This window comes from Patagioenas fasciata, chromosome 10 (assembly GCF_037038585.1).
Source record: "Patagioenas fasciata isolate bPatFas1 chromosome 10, bPatFas1.hap1, whole genome shotgun sequence".
NCBI lineage: Eukaryota > Metazoa > Chordata > Aves > Columbiformes > Columbidae > Patagioenas > Patagioenas fasciata.
The window spans coordinates 17,342,090-17,353,884 of NC_092529.1; the positions used below are offsets into that span (position 1 = coordinate 17,342,090).

At 43.6% G+C, this 11,795-nt stretch overlaps 1 protein-coding gene across 4 annotated transcripts in view; it reads left to right on the forward strand.

Moving 5' to 3' along the window:
* Positions 1-2,401, forward strand: part of FRMD4B (FERM domain containing 4B) — a 130,026-nt gene extending 127,625 nt beyond the window's left edge. For all 4 annotated transcript variants that reach the window (XM_071813239.1, XM_065845695.2, XM_065845694.2 and 1 more), the window contains exon 23: positions 706-2,401. In XM_071813239.1, the coding sequence (XP_071669340.1) occupies positions 706-826 (121 nt within the window). In that variant the 3' untranslated portion in view covers positions 827-2,401. The remainder of the gene's footprint in view (positions 1-705) is intronic.
* Positions 2,402-11,795: the final 9,394 nt, after the last annotated feature.

Genomic DNA, 11,795 nt, shown 5'->3' on the forward strand with positions numbered 1-11,795 from the left:
CTGTCCAGGGGAATGGCTCTGCCCCCACAAATGCTATAGTGTTTAAATAGGCTTATGATGTGTAGCCAGCTGCAGTAAGTACCCCAGGTTTGTGCCACCTGCTTTGTGGGTTGCAGCTTGTACTTACTGACAGTCTGACTTGTGTGAAATAACCAAATTTTTAATTTTGTTTGATTTAAAATGAATGGAAGTGTAAGAAAAGATATAGAGGATTCTGCTAGATCATTGTTTTTAAGCTAAATTCCGTGGGTTTTTTTATTGCAGTGATTTAAAAGATCTACAGTAACAGTGTTTAAAAATACAGTTTCTACTAAATTCTTAACTTCCTGTAATTAAGCTTTGAAATCTCTGCTTATTTTGGCAGCTTTATTTAACTGAGATTTATTAGCTATTAATTTTCCATATTTTGAACCACTTGTCTGGTTGTTCATCTGTTTTATTTTCTATTTTAACATGATTATGGTAAACGAGCAATCAATACGCCCTTATAGTCTTGACAATTTTGTGCAGCTGCGATCCCATTGCACACAACTTGACTGATTTCAGCAGGAGAACTGGGTTTGTATTTGGTTCCAAATTACACTGGGGTAAACTCATGATAACCAGCTTCAAGCCCAAGGGGGTTGTGTGAGCTTGTCCAGCACTTGGGGCTCTGAGGAAGACCCTCAGCTCCTGCTGATCCCTGACGCCGTGTCTCTCTTACAGAGCATATGCGGAGACGAGCCAGCTGGGCGGCGACGACGGGAGCGAGCTGGAAGAAGACTTGCACAGCAATGAGCAGAGGTTATTCTGGCACGAGGACTCTAAGCCCGGGACGCTCGTGTAGATGACCTGCAGCCCCGCGTTCGTACCCTCGTGTGCCTTGCACAAAATGCCGTGACTCCGAGGCAGATCTCGGGTGGAACTTCCAAACTGAACAAAAAAAAGGAAGCAGGCTGTTTTGCTGGTACAGGTTAAATTCAGCATTAAGAGGGACTGTAGCAAAATGACAAAGTCTTAGCCATGAATGGTGTTTCTGAATCCAGATAGCCTACACGAGCAAGGGCAAGCCACAGTTTAATCTATGACTAGATGCAGCACTTGGTTGAAGTATTTATATTTAGCAAGCACTTTTTTGGAAGATTGGGAGGTGTTGAAGGCAAAACTGTGAAAAGGAGACTCTTATGGAAAAAAAACAGGAATTCTAGGAGCACAATTCTGATGTCTGAAAGAAATGACATTTTATTCTGCCATGGCTTATGATGACCTGGAAGGACTTTCATAAGCTTATGAAGGATAGATACTGTGTGTGAGGCAAAGGGTCACTTAATCAGTATTGGAACATTACTTGAAGGAAGGCTGGATTTTTTTTTTTTTAATTATGGAGGTTTGAATGAGTTTAACCATTTTGGGGGGTATTGTTAAGAGTGTTAGCACCACAAGCAAGTTCTAGAAAGAAAATAATTTGCTGATACATATTGTGTAAAACTATAGGCGGTGTGGATTTTGGAAACAGAAGCAGTGAACTTTGAACTCTCTTTTCCATGATAAAGTGTAGTTAATAACGTCCTGTTTAATGACCTTTCCATGGTACAACTTCACTGTGCGGAGGAGTAGGCAAATTTCCACAGTGGGTGCACAGTGATCCCCATTCAGCAGGTGTTGATTACATTTTGCTCTGCCACAGTGGATCAAGGATCCACAGTGGGGAGTTCTGATCACACAGTGAGCAATCTGATGGTGAGGGCCAGTATTTTAAGGTGGATGCAAACACAAACAGCCAAGTGGGTGCCTTAAAATGAGGGGCATTAGGATTGTACCACGAGTCATCTGAACTGCCAGGTGCGTTGCAAAGTCACTAAGTGACAGAACAGCTTTTTCACAAAAGCATTTGTGTAAGGAAAAAGGTGCGACTGCAGTCTTGATGTAAGAGGGATAAACCTACCTCACGTCATCCATCTGTAGGAACAAATTGGCATGGGTTATCTTGTGTGATTTCCAACGACTTGTTTTCATACGGTAAAATCTCTCTCGTTTCTCAGCTGTACTGTGCTTCAGGATTCCATAAATGGTGCTCTTTTTTTCTTTTATACAAAGGATTAGCTACTCCTTGTTCATATTGTGAATAGAAAAGTTTCTGATAAACTTTTTTGACCTTTTTTACCAATATTCCAGAGCATGTAATATATACAGAAGGACACACTTGTTAAGCTGGTACTTAGTCGTTTGTATTATTAGAGTTGCGATTTGGAATTAAACGAACAAAAACAAAATAAAAAATAACTTATTTCCTTGGTTTTGCATATTTGTATAGCCTTCTAGAAACGCAAAAGCTCTTTTTGCTTATTCTTTTACTACTTCTGAATTTTTTAGACCTATTATTTTGTATAGGTCAATAAACTAAAAAGTGTGCTTACCGAAACCTCTTCAGCATTCCTCCTATTTCTACTCGAGTGCTTGGAAAAGTGCAATGTGTGTTATTTCAGGGCTTTGAAGTAAGAGAGAGTAAATCCCCATGGTTTGATTTCTTTTGACCTGTGGTATTAAGTTGGGTGCAGAGAGTCAGTGGCCTCTGCTGGGGGAAGCTTGGCTTGGTGCAGTTCAAACCCTCTTAAAACACATCCGTAAGTCCGAATTTTTCATGGTACAAGGGGAGGGACAGGTGGTGGTCGGTACCTTTGTGGGGCCCCTCCAGCAGAGCTGCACCCCAGGAACGGAGCTGGGCTGCTGCAGCATCTCCATAGGATGGTGGTTCTCCCTGAACCCACTGCCAGCCCCAGCTCGGCACTGACGCCCTGACAGAGGCAGCCTCGTGTTTCTGGAAATAACTTCTTGCTCGTCTATCCTTGCACCTAAAAATTGCTGCAGCCCTTCCTGTTTGGAGCATGGCTTTTGGGGTTTGTGTTGCTCATCTGCTGGGTCCTCTTTTGCATTTGTGCCCTCTTGTAACCTTTCTGGAAGAGCGACTTGGCTTCTAGATGTACAGCTGCTTCTGCACCCTGGTCACCAAGCAGTTGAAGTTATTCAGTCTCACTCTCCTCAGAGTTATTTGTAATTTCCTACATTTTGTGGTGTCCATAAGCTTCACCACCACCACTGATTCGTTATGCTTATTTCCAGGTTGCTGCTGAAAATAGCCATTAATAAGAACTTACAGAGGTGCCCACTGAAAATAGCCCCATGTTGTCAAATTTTTACATTTCTCCAAGTAGTTTTTGCGGTTTGTCTGTTAACTGAATCGTGCTCGCTGCTGTTATAAAACACTGGTGTTTTGAGCAGGAAGCTGAGTGGTACGAAGTCCAATACCTTACCCAGAACTAGTGGTGTTGGTGCAGGCTGGCGGTTATTTATCATCACTCTCAAAGCTTTTAGTTTAGAAAAATAAACGAGTGGTGAGACCAGGTCTGTGCCCCATTTAAAGCATTGTTTGCATTCCTTTAGTTTAAAGCCATACCCATTGAGTTTTGTGTTGCCTTTTCTGTTAGTGTTCAGGATGCAGCTCAGTCTAACACATCCGTGTTGGCACAACACTGGTACTTGGTCTGGCAGCCTGGCTTGCTCCAAGTGAACCAGGACAATTTTGGATGATGGTGTTGGGAAGGTGGGAATTTTAAGTGGGTTTAGGCTGAGGTCTGTGTGCTGTATTTGGGAAAACTGGGCATAAAACCTCTAGGGCCAGAGTTCAGAGCCTGACTGCAGCTCCCAGTAAGCAAGAGCTGAGCTGCGGAGGAGCTGGAAATCAGCGGTAGGATGCAGCACTTGTAACCCCTCTTGTCATTCTCTGCATGCCTGGCCCTGCAAGGGTTTTGCCCTGAGAAACTTTCATGAAGGGTGGAAGTACAGAGTGAGGAAGGAGGCTCAGAGAGGAGAGAATAAGAAGATCCAACTTCTCTTTCTTAGATGTTGCCCTCTGGAGGAGTAGGGGAGGAGACAAAGGACATGGTGTCTCCATGGGTCCCCTTGCCCATCACCAGCAAGGGGGCTGGTGATGCAGCTCAGCTTGTGCAACACCTGATTTTGGCTGGTTGTTCCCCAGGACCCTTAACTTTGCTTTTTGCAGACCTCCAGCTTCTTATTTGCTTGCACCGTGTTTCTAGAGTGATATTTTGATGCATGTGCATGACTGTCCACAGAGACCAGGTCTGTATAATGTAGCTAAAGAGGTAATAAAGACATATTTGTAATTATTATCATATTTGTTCGGAGCTGAAATACAGATCAGCTGTGCTTTGAATTGCTACCTCATTTGTGTCTTGTGCTGTTTAACCACAGCCCTTCGTCACCAGGATTAGTGAGGACATCTGGTGACCGACCAACAGCATTGACAAGAAGAACTTTCCTGCCTCTCATACTCCTCTGAAATCCTTCCTGTCCCTTCCAGTTTGAAGAAATATTTAGAAATTCTTACCTAGTATGATCCAGAACAAAGCCAAGAGGTGAAACACTGATGTATAACACCCACAGTGTTCAATTTACAGTGTCACAAACGTTTCTCTCTTTAGAAGGCGGAAGATGCTGCTGATCAGATGAGAGTGTAGAGGGGGAAATAAAAACTCACATAAAACCATAAGTAATGGAACGTTACTGAGTGCTTTTTAGTTGATGGGTGAAGAAGAAAAAACAATCCTTGCCAGGAATCCTTGAAAAGGCATTAGGGCCCTGTGCTAAAATAAGCCGTGCCTGATGTTTCTAATTGCTGCCTGTTTTTTGTTTCGCCTTTTTTTTCCTGCTGTTTTGAACAGAAATGCTCTGAGATGTGGGAGAACAAACTCCAGGGGGAGTTACCGCCAGCCCTGTGGGAGGTTGGTGTCTGACAGACAAGACTCAGACCAGGAGCCCCCTCCCCAAGCACACGCAAAGCTTGAAAAATCCCAAATCTTTAAAATTCACCCCAGTATACTTAGCTGAAACTTGCCAGCCAAGGTGACTTAATACATGATGCATGACCCTTGCAGGTTTGTGTTGACTTTTCATTTATGATCTTGGACTTGTTCAGCTCAAAGGTGAGCGCTGTTGCAGCGGTTCCATGTGCAGCAAGGCTGTGCGGCTCCTGGGGGGGTGAGGAGCCTCTACCATGGCCCAGCCTGTCCTGAAATACTGGTAGGAAATTCCATAAAGGCTGAAGGTTTGCTCCATCTCCTGGGCTTCGGGGATTATTGCAGCAGAGCTGCTTCTGCAGGTGGCTTCTGAGCCTTCGGGGAAGCTCCTGTCACTGTGCTTGCCTGGCACTTTCTGGGTAAGTTCACACCTTTCCTAGGAAGATTTCTGCTTTCTCCACTATTCTTCAATCTCCTTTGTGCTTTCCTATCATATTTATTAAGTTGCTAATGTAGAAAGCTGAGAACTTTAGGTATAGAAGGGCCTCACACAAATACTGACATCTATAAATTTAAAGCAAATAGGGGCAAAATTTTAATTGTGTTTATTTTATTTAATGGTTATTTATTAAAGTCCAATGATCTGTTTTCCGTAGACTTTTTTTTTTTCCATAGGGATCTGTTGCCAAGAGAATAAATCTGCATCCCTAGGAATGTTTTATCTCGCTGGTAGCAGAAACTTCCTGGGCTGTTTTTCAGATTACTTCTGTCACTTTTTGCAGCTGTTTGAGATAAGTACAGTGGGGGAAAAAATAATCTTATTTTGCAAATGTGTGAAGACATAAACAGTTCTCTGTGCTTTTTCTCATGCTATGCTGGACATTATGTCTCTCCCTGACACATTCCCCGCTCTTGGCCTTGTTCTTCTCATGCTGAAGACACCCGGCTGCTGGCACCTACTGCACGGAGAACCCTGTGTTGTTCCTCAGATCAATCAGGGATAACCTGGTTTTCCAATCCAGGAAAGCAATGAACATGGTATTTCTGTAAAGCAGGGGAAGGGGACCTACAGCTCTAATCTGGGAGCAGACCACGTTTTCCCATATAACACAGCCTTTGTTCAAATCAACTAGCATTTGGGTTTATGTAAGTTGTGTAACTGTGTATGTGGATGCTTGCTGCTTCACCGAGCACTGAGAAAATGGACCTTTATCCTGGCATAGATGGTGTTTCCAGGGAAAGGGATAAGGTTGCGTGTGGCATCTGTTCATGCTTTCAGGTATAAACTTCGTATGATGGATTTTGTTGTGGCTGGTTCCAAAATGGTCCTTGCCTGCACTGACACGTGGTTGGTACTTTGGAGACTGATCTCTCTCTAAATCTGACACCAGTATTGGCACCTACAGGCTGGGACCTCTGGGTTGATCCCACCTGGCCTGGGCAGAGGAAGAAGAGGCAACTGAATGTTTGCTGTATTGTCATCCATTCTCTTTCCCTTCTGTTTAACTCTCTCCTCCACCTGCTCTGTCCTGTCACAAATTGTCCAAATGCCTTTGCGTGCCAGCACAGTGTCTCTGCAATGCCTGGCTAAGGTTTCCAAATAAGACAATTTTCCCATTCCCAGCATGACTGTGATGCCCATGCTACCAGGGGGTAAGGGTGGTGACATGTATGATGCACAGCCTTCTGCTGTGTCTGGCAGGGCTTTCCCCTTCCCCTCACAGCTGTTAGATACAGATTCAGGACCACATGGATCAACCCCCAGGGCAGGATTTATCATCAAAGACAATTACCCCATGCTCTCATGCAGCAAGTCAAACCTGATATGATGTTTCCTCCTCGGAAGAAAGGGCCGTGTGAGTCGTGATCAGCGCTACTAGCTCAGGTAGGACACAAGACGCAGGTGTCAGGGCGTTCATGAAAGAGAAGCAAGACCTTTAACCAAGAAGCTCCTTCTCATCCATCCAACTTCGTTATCTGTGTCTGTCCCTCGTGAAGGGAATCACCATAAATCCTTCAGCAAGTCCTTGACTGCAGAGGGATGTGCTCCATCTCTCAGGGCATCTCCTGCCCATCTCAAGTGCAGCAGGCATGAGTCTCAAATTATATTTAATCATTAGAGTGTCATCGAAGAGCTGCAGATGGAGAAGAGTTTGCAGCCAGCCAGGGCTCAGCTGGAGTAACTCTAGAAGAAACCTTCCACCTGTTCCTGGGCTGAGGTTAGAGAAGGACGTGTCACATACGTACCTAACGAAATCTCCATGTGGCCTTGCTGACATCAATGCCCATGGACACGTTCTAGTGGCAGGATGATATGAGGTATGGGGCTGTGATAGATCTGAATGCTATAAAAGAACGATAAACCCCATGTTTAATGTGAAGGGTGACATTGTTTCCTAGAATGACTCAATTCCTTATCACATCTGATCTGGCTTGTGCTGAATTCAGCAAACCATATAAATGTGGTGGTGATTGCTTATTTGAAAGCTTATGATGATGGCTGTAGCTCCTCCAAGAGTCCTTGGTGTTTTGTTATAGCAGTTCTGATTTAATAGCACTGCCAAGTACCATTTGGAGGGAAACTATAAATTTGGCTGCAAAAGAGAGAGGACATTTTAAAGATTAATTCTAGCTACTGGTTTTAGAATGAGGCTTTTGTCACTCCTGAGACTTTACCATGCAAACCCAGAGCACAGACAAATAATAAGAAAAAAGGTAGTTAATAGTAAATAATTGTTAAATTGGATATGCTGCCACAGATAGGTTCTTATGCAGGTTGCATGGAAAATGAGCAACTTCTCCAAGAGTCTGAGCTTGTATTTCTAGCAGAAAGTATTGAGTCTGGGCCTGTCTTGTGCAGAGATTTGGAATAAGATCTTAGTTCATAATAGTAATGATTTGGGTAAGTGCCCTGTGTGATGCTCACGGGCAGCGTGCGATTCAGCGCTGTGTCTGCCTGCGCTGCTTCGTGGCCGTCACACAGGAGCCAGCCCTGGGACAGCAGCAGGTCCCTGTCCCTGGTTGTCCCTGCCACAAAGGGCTGGTGTCCCCTTTGATACCCATAGCTTTTGCCCATGTGCAAAAAGTTGCAGGCAGAGCTGCAGCTGAGTACCTGAAGTCATGGTCAGACATTTCAACATTCTTTCAGGAATTTCCTGTTCCTCATAAAATAACAAAATATCTTGCAGTCTCTCACAAACCTGTTTTCATTCTCAGACCTGTTTCCATTCACCACAGACTGGTTTTCATTTGCTTGCCAGCTGTTACACCTGTGCTTTGGGAAGATGAAGCAATGAACCACCATCCAGGGATGAAAATGTTCAGGTATTTGAAAGTGTTTTACCAAGATAATGTAAATAACACAAACTGGGAAAGTAAAATAGCAAGTTGGCAGGGATGTAACTAGTGCTGAGTGTTTCAGCGTTTTGCCTATGATCATGCTATAGATGATATCGAGGAGTAGAAACTCCTTCCTGCAGCCACAGGCCTTCTTTCCAAATGGTCACGATGCAAGGAGGTATCATGTGTCCTCTACTGGGCTGTGGTTGTGGCTCAAGCCACTTTAAATCTGGTCAGTAAATAAAAGAACATGTATGTGTTGTCAGGGGGATGGTGGGTGAAGCGCAGTGTTGATCCTTGGTGAGTGGGCACAGAAATTTGGGGGTTGAGGGTGAAATTTGGAACATGCTTTGGCTCTGAAGGGGTCAAACATTTGCTCTGGGTCAGCCCAGACCCCCAGCAGCAGCTCAGTCCCTGCTCGGTGTCATTCCCAGTCCGCACTGGTGAAATGTCACTGTCAGCGTTCATATGTGGAGCTGTCTTCTGCTGCCAAATCATGGGGCTTTTGGATTATTGTTTTAAACAGTTGAAATGGTTTAGAAATCTATCAGCTAACTATTTAACCCTTCTAGATGCAGACCAAGATGTACACATCTGACTCGCCTGTGCTTAGGACAAGCTAGTACAGGGGGATCAGTACCCTGTCCCAGGCTGAAATTTTTTATCTGTAATTTCTGACATGACCAAAGTCCCCTTCACGCTCTCCCTATCTTCCTACACATTTTAATGAGGTTTTTATTTTTCTCTGGAATAAGCAGTGTGGATGATGACAGAGGTTGTTTCCTATTCTGTAGAGAGGACCCAGTGTAGCTGCTCTCAAAATTGTCTGAAAATGAAAACTAAAGACATGGAAGAAAAAAAAAAAAACAAACCAAACCAACAAACAAAGCAAAACAACAACAACAAAAAACGAAACACACATACAAACAAACAAAAACAACCAACAAACCCACAACCTAAAACCAGTATGGTTTTTTTGCACCAGATTAAAGGCATCCAGATCTCACTGAAACAGGAGATACAGCTCCACTTGCTCCTCTCAGAGCCAAAGGAAACCACGAGACCCCAAGACCATGAGATGCAGTGATTTGGTGACCACTGGACCAGGGGCAAGGGGCTTGTGCCCCCATCCCTGCTGCTCCATCCTGTCCCCACACCAGCCACCACTGCTCCTGCCACTTCACATGAAGGATTGACTTCGCAGCTCCCTGTCAAGCGACTTGGGCAAATACCTCGAAAGTCAGATCTCCTTGCTCTATTTAAGCAACAAGGTTAATCTGATATATTTATTCCTGTAACCGTTTGGAGGTGTGGTGGTGTGTTTGTTTATTTGTTTATTTTTACCCCAAGATGATCCCTGGTGTTTTTCCCACAGGGTGTCTCTCTATGATTGCTCTCCTTACTTAGTGGTTGTTATTGTTAAGATTCCATCATCTGACCCTTTATAATCCCCATATTGCGTTACATTGCATTGCTGGACATACTTAGTGTATGCTACTGTTTGTCAATTTTAGACTGCCCCATCAAGCCTACGAGCTTCTTACAGGCGATGCAAGGTTATGTTACATAGGCACATTCTCTGACTCGTTCCACTTGATGTCTTGGCACTTGGAAAGGCCATGGATTGGTAATACAAGGAAATACAAATATATGGGTTTTATAAGCAAAAAAAAAAAATGAAAGTCAACATTATAGAAATTTCTCTCAAGCATTTGGCACCAACATGTGCCTCATCAGTTACCTTAAAAATAAAACCTGTTTTAGGCACTTGAAGGATGGTTTGATGGCCTGCTTTGCATCAAGTGGTGACACAGCAGTCAGCCCCTCTTAATGTTTGAGTTAAAAACTTGTCAGCTCTTTTGTTTTCAAGAGAAATAGGTTGGAAGTTTTGAAGAAAATGCACAAACAAGAAAAATCAATTAAGTGGAACAATCCTGCACGAGAGCCTGCTGGGTTTCGTGCAAGAGTTCATCCATATACGAGCACCTGCCTTAGGAAGAATTAGCAGTAAGTATGAATTGGTCATTATGAAGGGCAGAACTTTTCTTCTCTCAGTTTGCTCCTGAAGTGCTTTTATGTAACACTTGTTAGGTGCCTACTTAGCGTGAATTTTGAGCTGCTCCCTGTAGGGATTGCTTTGTGATTGCTGTAGCTACCTCTTGTCTTCTGTTCACTCTTTGAGCGTAGCTGCTGGCACAGCAGTGCTGGTAACAGCACTTTATGCAGCTGCTTATTAGTCCAGGGATTCCTGAACAAGCATCAAATTGGCGTGAAAACAAGAAGTGCTGCTTGTGGAAGTGGCTTTACTGTCTTGATGGAGGTTGAGGAATGAGTGATTATTTTGGAAAGCTCCAAGTAGAATACCCACAAATGTTACTGGGAAGAAGACAGGATTTTTGCCTTGGAAAAGTCTTCTGGATTTGGCCATGTGTCCCCAGCCTGGAGGGTGTCGTTTGTTGCCTTAACGTGCCGTTTCCAGTGCGCCAAAACACTAAGTAACGTGTTAGAAAAGGAAGTGAATCCCTTACTCGAGGTAATTTATGGAAGAGGCCTAAAGTAGGCAAAATGTGATACCCACCTTGGAAATCTGTGGGATTAGCACCCGTGTCGCCAGAAGAGGTGTCACCAGGCAGCCCTTCGCTCCACATCTGATGGAGAAGGCATCGCTCCCAGGAGCATAGTGTTTCCTGATCGTGGTATCGACAAGCGATGTGTTTCTCCTTAGTGGAAAACTTGCTTTTCAAATACCTGATAGTGTTCTCAGTATCACTGTTTTCCTTCTCGAAAGGACTTCATGGGTTTGACCCTACTTAGCTGAGCAGATCTGACAAGACCATGGCCCAAGATGGCCTGGCTGAAGACCATGGAAATATAAGAAGGTGGTCAGGGGCTTTATTTACAGTCAAGAAATTAGCGAGTGCTAAGTAACTACTGAACAGACAGCTTCTGTGACCCAAACTGCATCGTTTGAGAGAATAACATACCAGCTACCGAAGAGCATTGATTTATTTGATAACATCAGGAAACCATTTATGGACTCTATTATGGACAGCAATTGCTGGGGGTTGAAACTGTTTGATCAGATAGATTGATGTGTGGGTCTGCTGTTGTGCTTGCTACTGCATGATATAAAATAAGGATGTCCCTTGAAATACCAAAGGAGCAAACTGAGTCATTATGCTCATGGCTTGGGTTTTGTTATTTTTTTCCTTTACTGTTATTTATTATTTCTTATTATTTACTATTACTGACTGTTATTTATTTCGTTTATTATTACTACTAAGCAGAAGTTAATCTGACCTTTCTCCATATACAAAAAGCAGGGCAGAGAATTATTGATCCTGTTTTGATCCTTCTGTTTATTTAGTTCTTAAATTTTTGCGCTCTTTCCTGCTGTGTAACAGCATTGATTAAATGAGGACCTTTGGTTTATGGTGGTTTAATGGAGGTTAACAGGGCTTTGAACATCATGTTTCTTGTTACAAAACACAGCAAAGAGAGACCGTTGTCATGCAGAGGTTGTTTTGCTGCTGGCAGACTCCAGCAGACCAGGTTAAGACAGTAATGAGAAATATGGCTTAAAAATTGGTGGAGCTTGGTTTCACAGCCTCTCGCCTGTGATTTCTTTCCTATGAAAGATGCATTCACAGTTGCAAGGTG